Raw genomic sequence first — 17,773 nt, 5'->3', positions numbered from 1 at the left:
AACTTTAATGACCCTATGTAACTTCCCCCATTTCCTTGATCTTGGATACAAAATAATGTCTTTTCAACGAATGAGCCTTTTAACCCTCCAATCCAAGCATGTAAAAACAACGCTCGTGAATTTGTACAGTATCTAATACATAGTTTACAATTCCACAGGGAAATCCCCGTGTCCTTTATTTTACAGATACAAGCATAGCCCTGCCAAAGTTCTCACGCAGCTCATCCCTCAACAGAGGTGGCTAAAGCCTGCTGTGTGAGCTTCTTGTTCCGCTTGACCAAAGCATTGAGTTTCTTGTCAATGGAGTCAAGATCTTTGCGCGATGACTCGAGCTCCTTCTGCGACTTGACAGCAAACGCACGAAGCTCCTCATCTGTCATTCCAACAACGTCATCCAGGTCTGGCATATTGCCCATGACGACACCTGCAGCTCCCAGCATGTGCTTGGCGGTGGCCGCCGCAAAAGACCGAACGGAAGTGGCAGTGGCGTTCACCAATTCAGCGGTATTGGCAATAGCCCAATTGTGACTGCGAGTGCTGTCCGCCTCCATGGCTGAGAGAACGTTCGGGGGTGTAGGAGTGTCAGAAGTAACCGCGCATTCAGGTACGGTCATATCGCCAGAGGGCGACATAGACGACAGCCCAGCCGAGGTTTCATCTACCCAGCAGATATTAAAGTTTTCGGGTGTAGCGAAAAGAGCATCAAGCCCACCACCACGGTTTGTCACGTCAGGTTCCGTAATCGATGTCGGCGGATACTCGGGGAAGAGATCAATGGCGGCACCGATGCGCTTCTCAAGTTCAAGATAACGTTCTTCTTCCTCAGGGCCCAAATGACGAAGAACACATCCGCGAGGTGTGATTAAGCAACGGTACTTAGTCAAATTAGAGTCCGAATTGATCCGAACTGGTTCTCCACGCAGCAATGCTTTGCGGTGTTCCTCGGTTAACTCAAGAGGCTGCTTTAAGATTTCATAATCATCTGCAGTGCACTTCATGTCCACACGTTGGGTCAAATTAGGTGGGTTGAACAAGGGATGGGCATTGAGGTCCAGGTTGCCCGCCTTGTGGAGCTGAGCGAGGAGTATCGGCAGCACAGAAGTTCGCTCCGTAAACAGTTCCTTGATCGGAACGCCAGCAGCTTCCGAATCCTTGATTAACTGCTCAATGGTGTTGTTGGAACGCCATGCTTCTGCTGCGCTTTTCTGTGTAGGGGCCTCCTTCTCTTCGACAGGGCTGGGCTTCGTATCCTTTGTAGCTTTGTCCTTTGACTTGTTCTTCTTTGCCTCAGCCCGCTGATCAGTCTTGTCAGTGGTCTCTTTTCCACTAGTACTGGACTTCAAAGCTTCGTTGGCAGTGTCCGGCGTTGCGGTAGTTGACTCAGGGTTGCTTGTCGGGGTCTTCTTGGTCTTACGCTTCCGTCCAATAATAGGCGCCTGCACCGGTTCCTCGACCATGGCAGTCGCCGCCTCGTGCTTCTTGGCTTCCATCTCCTTGGCCTTCTGTCTGCGTTCTTTCTTGACTTGGCTCTTAGTCATGGCACGCACAGGCGCAGAGCCAATCCTGGAAGATGCAGGAGGAGAATTTGCACGAGAAACAGACGCCGATGTATAGAGATCAGCTTCCGATCCAAAGTCGCCAGGAGTATCGGGCCTGCTTATGGAAGATATGCTGGGTCTTCTCGATCGCCCCTTAGCCGCGGCAAGCTGGGATGAGATGGATTGAGTGGCCGAAGCAGGAGGAGGCGTCTCTGTCTTCGGAGTATCAACAACACGAAGAACCCTGGGTTGACGTGGAACCGAGGAGTCAGAGACACGTGAAACCCCAGTTAATGGTGTATTTGGGCGAGAACCGATGGCAGACGCCGGGGCTGGGACTTGACTGCTGGCAGTCTGGGTCAATTGCTCGCCTTTCAAAGGAGTGCTATCCTGGGCGTGAGACGTATTAAGTGGAATATCCAGCTTCATAGGCTTCCCTTTTGTCGTTGTGGATACTGACTTCTCTTCAGTGATACCTCCTGACTTCTTGCTCGACTTATTATCAGAGCCAACGGTTAGGTCATCCTTGGTTTGTGAGCGAGCTTTGTTAGCTGATTTCGGCACTGGCGACCCCAAGGATATTTCAGAAGCATTCTTAGCTCGGTTTGAGATGGCTACATTGTCTTGGGTATTTTTAACTTCCGGCGACTGCCGACCAGAGATAGTCTCCTGAAAGCTTTGGGAAGGTGTCCCAAGCCTATTGAAAGGAACACTCAGACCTGGTGGAACAGAGACTGCGGAGACCGGGCTGGAAGGATTTAATGGACTCTGGAATAATGCAGACGCAGGATGGGCATGAGGTAAGGGAAGACCTGGCGGCAATGTCGGAGTACCGGCGCGTGCGGAGCTTTGGGGTTCAGTGGGAAATTGGGACCGGCCTAGGAATCCAAAGCTGTCCACTGGACGCTTGTCCTTTGCGGGGGCACCGAGAGGAGGAAATTCTTCATCAACTAGTTCACATATGTCAGCATGGGTTTGCAAGCATGTGTGGATGACAAGAGGTCTGATAGGACGAATGTATAGGCAGAGGAGCAAGAGAAAAACAGAGAGATATCAACAGAGGCAAAGAAGACACTAAGGCAATTCGGACACTAAGAAGGAACAAGCGGGCAGCAGACTCTCCACAGAACAAGAATAAGACAAGCGATACGAAAGGGCAGGCAGCTTATTTACAAAAAGGGCCCGGCCACGTTGAGCAGGCAAATACATATGGTAAGGATCTCTATATGAACAATAATTGTGAGAGATTGGTTTCAAATAGAGGGCCCTTCTTCGTTATAACAAAGGCAGGGCAGGGAGGTTAACGTACATAAAATCATGACCAGACGGAATTGGCCACCAAGACGCTGATATATCAACCCAGCTTGGATGCAAAAAGAACAGACATACGATGTCCAGCCAGCCAATATGGGCCCAGAAGACACAAAGTGTCTATGAAATGCGCCGAGGCCTCGCATCCATGGGAATATTGGAGGACAGGAACGATAACGAACGGAAAACAAAAAACAAAGGTTGAATAAACATAACGCCAATGGTACGCCTAGCCCGAGAATCTTGTTCTGTTCAGAGCCGATTGCTTAATGCTTCGTTGCAGAGTGGAAATATGTCGCAAAGTTTGAACATCGAATCAAATATGAGAACTGAACAAAACGCATATCCTGCCCCCCATCTAGAGAAACATGATATCATGTCGTAAAGTTAAGGAGAAACACAATTCGCATAAAGGGGATGGAGAAGGGTAGTCATCATAAAAACAGGGAAAGAAATGAGAACAGAGAATATTATAAGAAGGCGAACAACCATCACCAGCGGTTGAAGCCGCCTCCATACATCATAGTGTGATTGTACCCACCTTGACCCTGACTCCCGTAAAGCGCTTGCCCAGCAGCAGCATTCGCACCCACCTGGTGCATCCTCGCCTGCAGGATACTCGGGTCCGCAAGATCTACTACACCGCCTCCACCGGAGGAAGTGTTAGCGTGTCTGTGCTTCTTCCCCTTCTTCTTCTGCTTCTGTGGCCCAGACTCGGAGAAGTTCCCCGTCTGAGAGCCATAGAAAGAGCTGAGAAGGCCATTGGCAGGAGTCAGGGGAGGGGGAGTTTGGTGCTGTTGGAGGAAAGGAAACATGAACTCACGCTTAGCGGCATCCGGTGCCTGTAAACCACTAGCATTTGTGCCACTGCGGCTTCGCAGCAGCTCGCGCATCAAATCCGGGTTGGTCTCCTGCTTCCCGATATTACCAGCCAAGCCAAGATTTGAATTTGTTGTAAAACCGTGACCTTGAGCGAACATTCCTCCTCCACTGATGGGGGGTGTGCCGGCCGTCTTGAGGCCTGGAGGTGGGCCCTGAACGCCACTGGTGTAGAAGCTGCTAGTAAGCCCATGTTGAGGACTGGGTGCAGCAAGTGGGTTTGGAGTCCCGGATTGCATCAAGGAAGCCTGCTGGCTTAGCATCCGCACGTTGGAAAGATTCTTCGATCCGGCATCGTTAGTGAAGGAAAAGCGAGAGTTTTGGCGATTCTGCGCCTGCAAAGCGTTAAGCTGTGCCATCTGGGTCTGCAAAAGGCCTTGGCGAACAGCAGCCTGATCTAAAGCAGCAGAGCCAAGTCCACTTTGCAATGGGTCCACAACGCCGGCCTGCTGATTGCTAGCAGACTTGAGTAGCATCAGTTGTTGCTGTTGGAGAGGGGTTAAACTCCGGCCAGCCAGATTAAGTCCCTGGAATTGATGACTCGACGCAGAAACTGGGGAGCCGACCACCGAATTCGTTGTAGTACCCTGCTGTGAAGGCGGCTGGATAGCACCATGCGATTCCCGCGAACCACGGCCTCTCGGAGGATGAACATCATCCGGCTCGCCACCAAGCTGGAGGCTGCCGCTCTCCCTGGTTTCTTCTTCAACAGCTGCCGACTGAAGCAGCTCTTGCTCTCGCTTTGCACGCTCTTGCTCTGCCTTCTCCCGCATAGCCCGACGCTTTACGCCACCATAAGGATCAATGAACGAAGGGTGGTTTTCAATGAGAGCGACTTCATCTGCCGGCAGACCAGCCGCCGAAAAGACAAACTTGAAATCAGGAGAATTAACTGCCTTTATCAAATTCTCAAATAGAGGAGCCTCCGGGTCGGCGGGCAGTTGGGATTCAGAGGGAGAGCTAGGTGTCGAAGACTGTGTCTCTGGCAGCGGAGTTTGGCGGCGTTCCTGAGCAGGTGCAGGTTGTTTCTCGGCACGCTTTGGTTCCTCTGCACTGGTCGCAACCGTGGCACTCGCGGGTCGTGGACTCTGAGACGCTTGACTAGCTGTAAGACTTGCCCGTCTTGTTCGGCTGATCACCGAGTCCTTATTTGCCCAACTTGCGGAGGAAGGAAGGGCGGATCCGTCAGGGGGGCGGCTGCTGGCACCATCGTCTTTACTGGGCTGACGGCGCATCGGTTGAGACAGCGGCATTGCGGAAGAGCGGGCAACGTGTGGGGGGATCGTATGACTGGGTCCACTAGGCGCACCATTCGGACGTTGACTGGAAAGGGTGTTCATAGAGGAGAGGTCCTGCCGACTATAGCTTTCGCTGTCCTCACCCGTCTCGTGTAGAAAGGTGCAATTCCTATTATGGCACTGCTCGTTGCGCAGGAAGGAGGAGCAATACTTCGTCGTACCGTATTGAGCCCTAGTCAAGTCAATAATCGAGTTATTCTGCAAGCAAGTCGTCGAGAGGCGGCATACCTTAGGACACGATCACCGTTTACAGATCCATCCACCGAACTGATACAGGTTGCGGCATCCGACTTCTTCGAGTACGTAACGTAGACGCCAATGCCTTGGTTGGGGTTGCCACCAGGCTTTGCCTTGCTCACTACAATCTTTTCGATCTCTCCATATTGGCCGAAATAATCCCGTCCGCGAAGCGTCTGGAGGAGCTGGCTTTCGTCGCGTATGGTGGGGTTGAGACCAATCACATAGACCAGGTTCTTCTGCACGACCCTCACACCAGCCAAGTTCTTCCGACTCGAGGCCTCGATCTCGCGCTTTTCCGCTTCCTTCTTCTTCGCAGCGGCAGCCTTTCGATGCTTTAATGCCAAGTCCGCTTTAAATCTAGTTTGCGGGATCCGCAGTTAGCGCCAAGAACCGCCGAAAAAGCAACGTCTCAAATCGCAAGGGACTTGTACTTACTCGTCTGCATCAGGAACTTTATATTGTATGGTGCTCTCATCGTAAACCCGTCTGCAGTTGGGGCAGCGGCCTTCTTCGCTATGGGTTTTGATGTTGTTGTAACAGAATTGGCAAATCTGGCCAGTTTATGTCAGTGCCTTGCTAGGTCGCATACGGGGAGTCGCGAATGTCGTTTGGTGACAACCGTTGTCAGAATGAGGGTGAGCGGGGGGTAACGTACCTGATACCCACAGGGACACGGCTTAAAGTTCTTGTCGGACAGGTCGAATTCCTCAATGCACAGGGGGCTACAGAAGAGCGTCATTGTCAGCCCAACCACATTCATATTGCAGCCCAACAAGGCAGAACATACCAGAACTCGTCGTCATCATCAATGACAGAGTCGATCTGTTGGCGATTTGACATGGTTGCCGAATGTGTGTATGTGTTGTGTGGAAAGGTACAATCTAGAAAGACGGTAGTCGGATTAAAAGACCAGTACTCATCAACCAACCCGGGCCGGAAGGAGGAAGAATATAATAGAAAAACGTATTAAGGCGGAGTAAGAAACCCTCCGGGCGAGAGAAGAAGAAGAAGAGGACGAAGGATTGAGGGAATCTAAAAAGAGATCGACAACGTGGGGAGTAACAGACGCGGACCAGAACAGGGAGAAGAGGAGAGACTTGGAGGCGAAAGAGAAAGAGAAGTGAAGCTTTGGTTGGGTTTGCACCCGTTTGCTTCGTTTGCAGGCCGCCCGAAAGAATGCGTGGCTTATGTCAGCGTGCACGTGATGTCTCACGTCCATCTTCGAGGAAAAGCTCCCTGGGAGTGGATGACGAGCATCTCCGCTGTCTCCCCTCCACCTCCCCGTTGCCTCTCACCCGCAATTGCCATCCACAATGGCCTCTGCTCGTTCCCTGATGCGGTTGGGCACCGGCCGCTCACTGGCTTCGGCCGCGCGGTCGTCCCGGATGTGCCGTCCTTTCTCGACGACCCCTCTGCTGAAGGAGTCGATCCCCGAGCCTCCTAACATGCGCCAGGCTCAGCGTCCTCGTATGTGTGGCTTCAGCCGACAGCTCTAAGCTGGGACCAATTGCAATTGACTGACTATCTGCAGCTGAGGGTGCCCTCCGTGCCCCCATCGTCAACCCTGCCGACAAGTACCAGGACAAGGCCGATGCTCTGCACCAGTACGGCCAGTACGTCATGTCCTGTCTGCCCAAATACGTCCAACAGTTCACCGTATGGAAGGACGAACTGGTCATTTACGTTCCCCCCTCCGGCGTTGTCCCATTGATGAGCTTCCTCAAGTACCACACCGCCGCCGAATTCACCCAGATCTCCGATATCACGGCCGTCGACTTCCCCACGAAGGATCAGCGTTTTGAGGTTGTCTACAACTTGCTGAGTGTCCGTCACAACTCCCGTATTCGTGTGAAGACGTACGCCGATGAGGCCACCCCGGTCCCCAGTGTCACTGGTCTGTTTGAGGGAGCTCTCTGGTACGAACGTGAAGTGTACGATATGTTCGGTGTCTTCTTCACCGGACATCCTGACCTGCGCCGTATCATGACCGACTACGGTTTCGACGGCCATCCTCTGCGCAAAGACTTCCCCTTGACCGGATACACTGAACTCCGATATGACGAAGAGAAGAAGCGCATTGTCATCGAGCCTCTTGAGCTTACACAGGCATTCCGGAACTTCGAGGGTGGTACGGCCGCCTGGGAGCCTGTTGGAACGGGTGTGGACAGAACCCCCGAGTCGGTATGTTTGGTAGAACTCGCAATCGACTTGCTTTTGCTAACTATATGGACTAGTTCAAGCTTCCTACCCCCAAGCCCGAGGAGAAGCCCGAGGAAAAGAAATAGAGCAGTGTATTCGTATTTCCTTTCCTGTTTGTATGTACATACGTCTACGAGTGAATTCAGTGCAATTGTTTGGTCAAGAGTTTATCAAGTAAAAAGACAAGAAAAAGACAAAAAAAAACCACAATTGAAACCACATATAAAACCCAGTTGACCCTCACAATCGAAAAATAGTCTAAATGATAGCTCCAAACCCCTCGTCCAATCATTTACCCCCGATTTATAAGATAAAAATAAAACCAGATAAGGCCACTAGTGAGAAAATCCTTGTTAAGAAGAGGAAAGCAACGGCATAACTGGCAGTAAAGCAAAATCCACTTCTTGGCACGGGCATAAATCCGCATCATAGAAAAAGAAAAAAAAGAATATTCTAAGACCCCATCAACCTCACCACCCAAACTCAACAACCACAACACCAACCAGCAAGACCCCAATCCTCCTACTCCCTCACCCGCAAATAATTCAATACCTCACAATCCCAGAAAGGAAGAGAAAAGAAAAACCAACACCAAAGAAATCAAAATGCCCAAACGCAAACTCTCCGACGTGGACTCCGGTCCCAAGCGCACATACAACGTGCAAACCATGCGCCTGACGCAAAAGTTCGAGCAGGGCGTCGTCCTCCTATCGCGTGCGCTGAAGGTCGCCAAAGGCTTCGAGAGACAGAAGTTATCGAGGAGAGAAAAAACCGCCAAGTCGCAGGGGAGCTCTGAGGCGTTGCAGAAAATCGCGGAGGAGATTGCTTTTATCAAGGTTTGTCTTGTCTTCTACTTCTACTTCTTCTTTCTTTTCGTGGTTCTTTATTTGTTTGATATTCTTGGGTCTTATGCGGGATATACTACTTATTGTGGTTGATCGCATGCTAATTGCAATCGGTATGATAGAGTCTTGATCCAACCGCTACGGCGCAAAAATATCTTTTCAAACAGCTGTTTAAGACGAAACGAATTTCCGAGGCGCCAGCTTTTATCCAATTTAAAGAGTCGAAGAACATTTCTACAGAGGGGCCGCAGAGTACGGCCGAGGCGAACGTTACTGCGCGATTGTACAAGTCTAATCCAGTGAAGAATGCGTTTCCGAATATTATGACCGATATTAAAAAGCTACTGGGGGTGGAGGAAGTGGCTGGTGGCAAGAAGGATAAAGGCAAGGAGGCTGGGTCAAAAGAAAGTGCGACTAAGACGAAGACGGAACAGCGGGCTGTATCCGTGTCGGATAGTGAACCGGAGGACCCTAGAATAGCTGCGGCTGCTGCAAAGTTCGATGAGGAAGAAGGAGATGAAAAGAGTGAAGGAGGTGAAGAAGGTGAAGGAGATGAAGTCATGAGCGAAGCGGAGAGTATAGACTATGCGCAATTTGATTCAAGGCTTGCGCCGGGCTCGGAGGATGAGGATGAGGAAGGTGCAGATGGTGCAGCGAGTGATGATAGTGGCTCTGATGGAGGCGTGAATCTACAAGCGCCGTCTGATATGTCTATATCCCGGTCTCCTTCACCGGACTCGCCGCCGGCTAAGAAACAGAAGGGCAAGAGCAGCACATCAAGTGCCCCAGCTACCAGTACAACCTTCCTGCCTTCCCTAACCATGGGTGGATACTTTTCCGGCTCAGAGTCCGAACCAGAAAACATTGATGAACAGCAACCACGTCGGAAGAATCGAATGGGACAGCAGGCGCGTCGTGCCTTGTGGGAAAAGAAGTACGGTAGTGGAGCAAACCACGTAAAGCAGCAGCAGCAGCAGCAGAAGAGGAGCCGGGATAGCGGCTGGGATATGCGCCGGGGTGCAACGGATGGTTCCGAAGGCCCGAGGGGAAGGCGAGGCCAGGGACGAGGTCCACCTGGGAGGTCTCAGCATGGTGGGGACCGTCCTCAGCGTGGTCCTCCCGCACAGAGGAGAAAGCCTGAGGATGATAAGCCCCTGCATCCCTCCTGGGAGGCAGCCAAGCGGGCCAAGGAGCAAAAGGCTACAGCTGCATTCCAGGGTAAGAAGGTCACTTTTGATTAGAACATATACCCTCCTAGATGCGTTGCGTGTCTAGTTTCAATACATTTCAAGCGTCTGAAGATTCCGCTTTAATGAACAAAACATTTGGAATATACTATCTAGGTATCTTGTATAAACTGTAGAGTTGGCTCCTATGAACAGCAAATATTCAACGGTTGCATCGCAAGTAAAATAACATCGCCACGCTTAATAAGACGAATGATACCACTTAGTGATCGTAAAGAAGAAACTATAATATGTACCCAAGGCCATAAACTAGATCAGTCAATCACTGGTAAATTGCATCCACTTAGTATCAGGATTGTGGATGTCGCTAGAGAGGTTTTGCTGCGCATCGGGTTCGAAGCAGGGGATGGCGGTAAACTCATCCAATTCTTGCGGGAAGTTGGACACAAAATGATCAAAACCAAAACGAGGCATCGGGGGTAACGAAGCTGCATGAGAGGCGGAATAGTCCGATAATGTGGTAATCTCTGTATTTGCGACGTCACCTTCCATAGGGTCGTTGCCACCAGAAGTGCCGGTCATTGGAGTAACAGGGACTGGTGGAATGCTGCTCCTCCCAGCCGGATACTGCTCTTGGAAAGGAACAAGCTCGGGTGACATTGGCCCAGTTTTCCAGAGCATCTCCCAATTCTTGAAGCGATCATATGCTGACTCCATTGAACCAGGATTGTCCGGTGCTTGTCTTTCACTCCAATCTTCGAGACGGCGAATGGCTCTCTCGAGAGTCTCAATTACACTAACAGCAGAGCGTGCAGATCCCACGCCCATGGACATAATCTTGATTAAGACCATGCCTTTTTCAAGCGCTTCACGTAACCGTTCGGTTCGCTTCGTCAAACTCTGTGCGAGGATAACAAGGAGAGCAGCTCGGCAAGAGCTAAATTCAGTGAACGATGCCCGAGCAAGACCGGACTCATCTCGGAGTAGCTGGCAGAGATTAATAATTTCGAGAGCAGCTTCTACACAATCTGTGATAAGTGTCGACCTATTCTTTGATACACCTGAAGGTGTCTTAAACGGTGGGGCTTGAGGTGTGGCTGCACTGAGTATCTTCATGTTGCTGAATAGGAATGGGCGCCCAAGGAAAATGCGAGTCAGGCAGTAATCTAGTTTCAAGTGAACATTCGAGCGGAATAGTGGTCCTGAAGGGTTCAAATCTCGACAATTGGTCTCTTCTGGCAGTGTAGCCCACCAATCGACGAGGTTCTTCCGCAAATTGAGTAGTCGTTCAAGGCAATCCTGCTGTTGACCCCTGCGAGATTTTCGCAAGGCAGATCTTTTTTATAACGTCAGCTAAAGTCTAGGGCAGAAAAGACAAAAGTCAATACGCACATCTCATTGGCAACTTCGCCAAGCTTGAGAGTTAGAGTGATCAACGTCACCATATTAGTATGATTTGAGACCTGCCCCGTTAGGTTCAAGCCCGGAAAATCAACCGGCATGGCAGCATCCACATCCGAATCTGACAAAGATACGGGTCGCCCGTGAAGAATACTGACACGTCTAGAACAGAGTAAGTATTAAGTTCAGGGTACAAGGCCAAGAATTTCTCACTTTTCAATAGTATAAGCTGTCCAGAAAACTCGATTGCGGACCTCGATCATTCGAGGGGAGAGTCCTTCACCCTGGTATCTCCGGTGCATGCCATTCTGAATAGCCATTTTAAGGGCTAGACCAAAGTAGGTATAGCAAAGGCCCGAGGTGTCGAGAGGCAATAAATAAGTTCCGATCAATAAGCAAGCCTGTACGCTCCGGATGGAGACTGTTGCAAGGATATCTGGAACCAGCTTCGAAGCGAACTGATAGAACGTCAAGCCGACTTCATCTTCCGAGAAGTGATGATCCTCCATCGACGATAGGTCGACGGGCGGCCGGTTGACGGGAATGGCCGACTCCATATGAGCAAACTGTGTCCCAACGGCCAGGACCATAAGTATCGAACATACGGAGCCAGCATCATTGGAAGAAAGGCTCGATGGGTTAGTATAACAAATGTTCAACTTCTCTCGTATCCAGTCTTCTTCGACATAGAAGTTATTGGTCTGCGCATATTTGAAGAATATTTGAACGAGAAAATCGGCTACGAAACGTGGTGGTAGGCACGTCACCGACGCCGACACTAAGGAGGAACCCGATTGGAGCTGTGTCGCCCGCCATCGCTCTTCAAATGGGTCTGTTTCGGTAGACGCCTTCAAGGATCAGCAGGCAGTATGACCAGCGAAGGAGTGGTGGCTTTACCTCTGGTGCTGCTGTTTTCATCCATTCATCTATCTTCTGTCGAATTTTCATAGACAAGTTCAGATAGGAAAACTCTCCGGAATATTCTGCAGTCGCTCGAATTAGAAAAGGAACCAGCACACAAGGCTGTGGCTAATAGCCAAAAATGCAAGTTCGGACGAAAGCACGCACGTGTTGTATTATCGGGTAAAGCTTTCACCATATAATCCTCATCGTCGATGGCCAAATCCTCGAAATCCTCCTCGTCAAGGCGAACCGAAGGGCTTGCATCTGTGAAAGAATGACGATGTCGATGCTTTAGCTCCTCGGCGGTTTTACGGAGGGACTGAATATCAAATGAGATGTTCGGAACATAATGCTGAAGGATCCGTTCCATGTACCGAATTCGTTCCGAATCCACCAGATTCTGTCGACTAAGGCCGGCATTCCGTTCGAGGAGACTAGATATACGATAGATTATAAGTATTTCGAGCTAAGAGGCCAAGAAAAAGTTGTAGGGGTCGTACGAGATCGACGAGGACCGAGCAATCTTCTCCGCATGGTCGGGGTGTGTGAAAACGCATTGGCGGCGATAACGCAAACATCTGCGACAAGGTACTCCTCCTTCACATTTTTCCTTCACCCGGCGACATCCATCACAGCTGGAAATCAGGAATGGCGTGTTAGTATACATAGCTCTCCCCCGATGATTACTGGGATTAGAAGCCACGTGCGACAGCTACTTACGCTCGAACAGCTCTTTTGCGGTTTTCTTCGGAGACGCGGGGTCGTTTCTGCTGACCGAGTCCAGCTGGTGTTGGTAGACCACTGTCCATGGTAAAATGTAGGGCAAGAGGTCAAGGGGGCCAGAATAAACGAGGGAGCATGGTATGGATATACCAATAATAATAAGAAAGGGTCGGGGGAGGTTTAGGGTGCAGTGGCTGCCGGAACTATAGTCATGGGGGGAAAGAAGGAGAAAAAGTACCCAAGCGTACGGTTAGTTTAGTGACATAATTTTCTCTGATTGGAAGTTCGATTGAAATTTCCACTTTGATAAGCACGCGGGTACAATTACCTATTCATTACACCGCCCCGCATGAGAAGATAACCGAATCTGGGGACTGGTATTATATCCGATACCAAAACCAGTATTGAAACAAACCATTGTACATACTGTACGAAGTATATATTTCCATTCCTCTTATCTACTCCGTATATGCAAATGGATTCTATATATATATATCGGATACTGTCTCTGTACAACTGAACGGCGTCTTTACTATACTTAGTCCTTTCGAGGCACACAGTCACTCATGTTGTTTTCCCAATAACTCCACCTAGAAGCCATCGACCTCCATCCCCAATCCCTGTTCTTTACCAAGATCCAATAGGGTCTTTCCGATGGTGAGATCCATGATTCCCATGCCCACGCATTTAAATACCACGTTATGCGTGTCCGAGACAGGGATCGGCTCGGATTTCCCGAGCTTCCCATATATTTCTCCAATCTCAATCAACTGGTCTTCTTTGACGTGCGCATCGATCAGCTCGCCCGATTCTTCCAGGCATGCCTCCTTCGAGTCGACGTAGATTTGGCTCCCACCCGAGAGGAGAGTTTCCGTATCAATCTCTTTCATATGAGGTCTGTAGGAACCAATGAGAGAGATAAATCGCTGCTTGAATGGCTGGAGGTAGGCATAGGGGAAGTTAGGCTCCGTAGAAGGCGTACAGCTAAAGATAACGTCGCATGCTGCTAGTGCAGCCTGCAGTTGTTCTTGATAGTTAGGCGTATCCTCTTTTGCGAGTGTTGTAAATGTAACACCAGGGTGAGCGGATTGCAGCTCTGCAATAATATCCTTCATTTCATCCAGCCTCTTACGACCCCGGTTTATAAGGGTAACGCTGCGGACCTGATCCGGGACGAGGAGAAGCGCAAGCCGTGCGTGCCACTCGGCCTGTCTTCCAGAGCCAAAGATCACAATTCTCTCCTTCTTCAGGGAATTGCAACGAACAAATAGTGTCATAACCGCAAGTGCAGTACGGAAGGCAGTTACTTCGTTTGCGCTAAGCAAACCTAGCAATCTACCCTCTGGAGAGAAGATGTTGATGACTGCGGTAAGGCCTTGTGCCTGAGAAAGGGTCACGATCTTGATCCCTGTGTTCGTAGTATTCGAAGTCGGCATGAAAAGCGACATGTTCTGGTCTTTGGTCGTTATCGATGTACGGAGTGGTTGGTGGATGAGTCGCTCCGACTCAGGAGTTGCCGCCTGAGACGACACTTCCACCAGGGACTCAGACAGAGCATCGAGAAGTGTATAACATTGTTCCCGATTCAGCTCTCTGAAAAAGCGAGCAACGGCTGGCTCTGGCAAAAGATACATTGTCAAGGTATATCTGCTGTATCGTTTGTTCGGTCTTTGTGCAATGCTCGATCAGAGCAGAGATATGTTAAACTAGTTGTCTGCGCTATTATGAAGCCAAAGGTAATGCAAGGTTCCCATCAAGCAATGCAAGAGAGTAGCTTCCATGTGGGCTAATAATGGGAGCGCGGGGCTTTATCTAGACGATCAACTCCGCCGGGAAAATGGATTCTGCGGGGTGCTTGATTTCCCGGCGGAATCGATTTACGAGGTTACACACTCTCTTACAAAAAGTCTTATATAAGAACCAGTGGACAACAAATGAATCTAATTTCGTTATCATTCATCAATTCGCCAAATAGGAGTCGCTAACGCCATCTATATGCAATCCGCCCAACAACAGAGCGAGGGAATCAATCAAAATGCCAACAACATGCGAGCCTGGGATTACGCCAAAAGAAAGAAATGAAAGCTAAGGCTGAAGGGAAAAAGGGAAGGAAAGATAATCAGTTGCTGCGGCGGAACGCCAGGCGTGCCCTGCGCTTGAGCTCCTCGAACATCGCCTCCTGGGATTGCTTGGTGCGGCCAACAGCCTCGGTGTTCTCAATAGCGCGTCTCATCAGGAAGCCCATGCACTCCTTGACAGATCCCCAGGTCAAAAGCTTGAAGACATTGGGCGACTCCATAGAGGCGCCCTTCATCACCTCAGCACTCTGGAAGCCTTGCAGAAGTTCGCAGCTGACCTCGTCAGCCATTCCCTGCAGCTGAGCATAGGACAGATCAACACCGTGGTTCTCTCCCTTCATCGCCTGCTCAGTACGAAGAGCATGTGCCTTGCGAACGGAGTCCCGGTTGTGGGTGGCGATAATAACGTTGACAGATGGCAGGTCAGTCTGGTGCTTCTCAGATGCAGACTTCAGCATCGAGTTGTACTTGCGGGTCAGAAGGGCTTCCACAACACCGTCGTAGCATTGGTCGGTTTCCTCCTTGGTGGACCAGATCAAGTGACGAGGCTCAGTCTTGAGATACGCGCCGCGGACCAGCTTGACACCAAGAGTGTAACCTTCCTGGCGGGAGATTTCAAGGTGCTTGGCAAGGGTTGTCGGAGTGGAGCAGAGATAAGCCTGATAAGTGTTGTAGAAGATGGCACGGCCAGGGGTCTGAGAGTTGCAGTATTTCTGATACTTCATGGTCCATTCTTCAATACCGGGTTGGACGGCCTGCTCCTCGGCATCCACGAGCAGGCGCACGTTCCGCGAGATAGCCAAATCGCAGACCTTTTGAATCGCACGGTCCATGAATTCAGTTGGTGCAGCCTGACGCTGCAGGACATCAAGCGCCTGAACACCCATGCCGGTGAATCTATACCAGTTAGTTTGCATTTGGATTCAAGATGAAGGATTGGACAAAGAACTTACTTCAGGGCCACGAAGTCTCCCTCCTGCGCCATGTCGACGGTCTGCAGGGTTCCATCCAGCCACATCTGGATTTCCTCACGGGCTGCTTGCTCATCCTTCGGGTCCACATTGCTCTCTCCAACTAGGACCTCCTTGGCATATCCAAGCAGCACACCTCTGTATCCAAGACGCTTAATGTCTTCAATGGACCGTTGGACCTCAAGCTTGTTTTCGCCAGCGTTGAACTGCTTGTAAATGGTATGCTTGACGAGCATATTCAACAGAGGGTTCTTGGCCACATCCAGAAGTGCAGTCTTAGGATGCGCCAGCATCGACAGCGTCTTGATGCATGGCTTCAGAAGAAGTGAAGAGGACGAGACGGACAGAATCACGAGGGAGCGCAAAACCGATGAGATGGGAAGCTTTGCCAAAGGGGACAACTCCTGCTTGGGAGTCTGGGGTTCTTGCTGCCACACATTGTTCGTTGTTGTCGAAGTCGCCACCGATGACTTAGGGTTGCTGGTGCGGCTGACGTATCTTGGGGTCAGAACGGAGGAGGGGGTGCCAGCGAGGGGGCGCAAAGGACGGCGAGCTGCTTTCATTGTGATGGTAGGTATAGAGCTGACTGTCTCTGGTCGAGGTATGGGTGTGGACAAGTCAAGTAGACAGGAAGATGGTTAAGTAGGGAATAAAAGTACGGAAATATGAATAAGTACTTCCGGAGGAATCCACCGTAATTGAGGGGGAAAAATTAGACCGGTAGCTTTCCATGACATTTCTTTGACCATAGTAAAAAGTCATGATTAGAGATAGACGGGTAAAGGGGTTAGCCGGTGGAAACCGCAAGGCAGCCGGTCTGAAGAACAAAAAGATTGTTGGTTGGTAATGACTAAAGAATACCTGGCGTGTGACGTCCGCGTGGTGGCGCTGTGAGTGAGTATTACACTCCAATACCGTCACGACAAAGTTTCTTTTCGCCCTGATCTACCCACCGTATCTACTGAATTGGTTAGTTTGAGATCGACTAAGATCGACGGCTACTGTACAGTACGGGGTATGTTCTAGTTAAAATGGCCTTACTCTACTTTTACATTCCGCTTGAGGTTAGAGACATGTAGGTTGGTATGTTCTGACGTAGTCGAATAGGACAGTTTATCTTCTCCTCGTCTGGCGAATATGGTAATACTTACAGAATACAGGGTCATGCGTTATCAAGAATTTTCCAGAGGTTCTTGATAAGAACAGCCGTGCCAAAGATGAACCATCAAATGGGGCGAATTACCTTTGATCACCGACCGGTTCACGGGCCGGGAAGAAAGGCCCCACCGGAGGATAAATTCCTTGACCGGGCCGGTAAACTGTCCAATCGCAGCTGCTGCCGATCCTTGCCGGTAAGCTAGTCCGACACCAGCCGGTTTATCTGTTACCTAAGATCGTTGGCCTTGCAGTTCAACCGCCTGGAGATTTCCTGTACTAGTACCAATCAAGTCTAGTAGCTCATCTAGAAGGCGACACTTGGACCACCTTGAACAGGATAAGCTGGTATATCATGCAACGCGGTTCCAATCATTGACTTCAATGAGCCTCAAGCTTTTTAGATCAATCCCACTAAATGACAGGAGGCTGTGCGGTGCGGACACTTCGAAGTTCGAACCTCTACTCCGGAGTATGAACTATATAATATTTGTCATATGATCTTCAAAACTTTCAGATTTGCTCAATAAATCTATACTAGAAAAGAACTGATCATCTTGTATGATAGGCGCACGCAACCCATGAAGATCATTAGGTTGGTATTGGAAAAATCTGATCCCCGTGTGCCCTTAATATCGGCATCATTTTTTGCAGCGGATAAGCTGTAAACCTGGGGTAGTAAGGTTATCAGATTCCCCACAAAGGTTACCAACTAAGTCGCCTGGAAATGTTCCTGCGCCAGTGGCAACGACCTTCTGGAAGGTCCAACCTAATTTCCATATGTAATATAGTATGGTGCTAAAAGTGATTGGCGATAACGATTAGGCCAACTGGGCAATGGTCACGCTGTCCAGGTGCCTTATTGCTTCTACTATGGGCATAGTTGGGATATCTCAAACAACCTCGATCTATACAAATGACTGAGGCAGTAAATAGCATGGGGTTGTGTGTTTGCTCGTCAGTATATTGTCTGGTCCGAGTCAAGTGATCTCTAAGCTCTGCATCATGGGGACGGGCTTCCTGTGATAGGTTCTTTACCTTCTGA

General features: G+C 50.0%; 5 protein-coding genes across 5 annotated transcripts; 2 read left to right on the top strand and 3 right to left on the bottom strand.

Annotated features, from left to right (window-relative positions):
• Positions 1–221: 221 nt before the first annotated feature.
• On the bottom strand, positions 222–6,106 carry F9C07_2056755 (uncharacterized protein; the record flags this gene model as incomplete). Its single annotated transcript, XM_071508593.1, has 5 exons — positions 222–2,488; positions 3,391–5,198; positions 5,255–5,598; positions 5,922–5,988; positions 6,054–6,106. 5 exons carry the CDS (start codon positions 6,104–6,106, stop codon positions 222–224), a joined length of 4,539 nt encoding a protein of 1,512 aa, XP_071363627.1.
• Positions 6,107–6,408: 302 nt separating this feature from the next.
• Positions 6,409–7,811, top strand: F9C07_1194206 (NDUFS3/30 kDa subunit of NADH-ubiquinone oxidoreductase). The gene is made up of 3 exons (XM_041289367.2): positions 6,409–6,733; positions 6,798–7,447; positions 7,501–7,811. The coding sequence occupies exons 1-3, from the start codon at positions 6,580–6,582 to the stop codon at positions 7,549–7,551; spliced, it is 855 nt and encodes a 284-aa protein (XP_041142343.1). The 5' UTR covers positions 6,409–6,579; the 3' UTR covers positions 7,552–7,811.
• Positions 7,812–8,070: 259 nt separating this feature from the next.
• Positions 8,071–9,551, top strand: F9C07_9915 (putative cellular morphogenesis protein; the record flags this gene model as incomplete). Its single annotated transcript, XM_041289366.1, has 2 exons — positions 8,071–8,301; positions 8,433–9,551. The coding sequence occupies 2 exons, from the start codon at positions 8,071–8,073 to the stop codon at positions 9,549–9,551; spliced, it is 1,350 nt and encodes a 449-aa protein (XP_041142342.1).
• Positions 9,552–9,815: 264 nt separating this feature from the next.
• F9C07_2197912 (uncharacterized protein) lies at positions 9,816–13,972 on the bottom strand (the record flags this gene model as incomplete). The annotated part of the gene is made up of 11 exons (XM_071509421.1): positions 9,816–10,809; positions 10,890–11,060; positions 11,112–11,746; positions 11,796–11,881; positions 11,967–12,235; positions 12,302–12,379; positions 12,505–12,602; positions 12,773–12,797; positions 12,853–12,891; positions 12,952–13,061; positions 13,130–13,972. 11 exons carry the CDS (start codon positions 13,970–13,972, stop codon positions 9,816–9,818), a joined length of 3,348 nt encoding a protein of 1,115 aa, XP_071363626.1.
• A 671-nt stretch (positions 13,973–14,643) lies between these two features.
• On the bottom strand, positions 14,644–16,136 carry F9C07_9912 (proline oxidase PrnD; the record flags this gene model as incomplete). The annotated part of the gene is made up of 2 exons (XM_041289346.1): positions 14,644–15,499; positions 15,556–16,136. The coding sequence occupies 2 exons, from the start codon at positions 16,134–16,136 to the stop codon at positions 14,644–14,646; spliced, it is 1,437 nt and encodes a 478-aa protein (XP_041142339.1).
• Positions 16,137–17,773: the final 1,637 nt, after the last annotated feature.

Source organism: Aspergillus flavus, chromosome 2 (genome assembly GCF_009017415.1).
Source record: "Aspergillus flavus chromosome 2, complete sequence".
Lineage (NCBI taxonomy): Eukaryota > Fungi > Ascomycota > Eurotiomycetes > Eurotiales > Aspergillaceae > Aspergillus > Aspergillus flavus.
This window is presented reverse-complemented; position numbering and strand designations above follow the sequence as displayed.

Excerpts from the sequence above, each read along its gene's own strand:
- F9C07_1194206 (XM_041289367.2), top strand. The coding sequence starts at position 6,580 with ATGGCCTCTGCTCGTTCCCTGATGCGGTTGGGCACCGGCCGCTCACTG. Across the intron at positions 6,734-6,797 it reads GCGCCAGGCTCAGCGTCCTC|CTGAGGGTGCCCTCCGTGCC; the intron begins GTATGTGTGGCT and ends GACTATCTGCAG. Across the intron at positions 7,448-7,500 it reads TGGACAGAACCCCCGAGTCG|TTCAAGCTTCCTACCCCCAA; the intron begins GTATGTTTGGTA and ends TATATGGACTAG.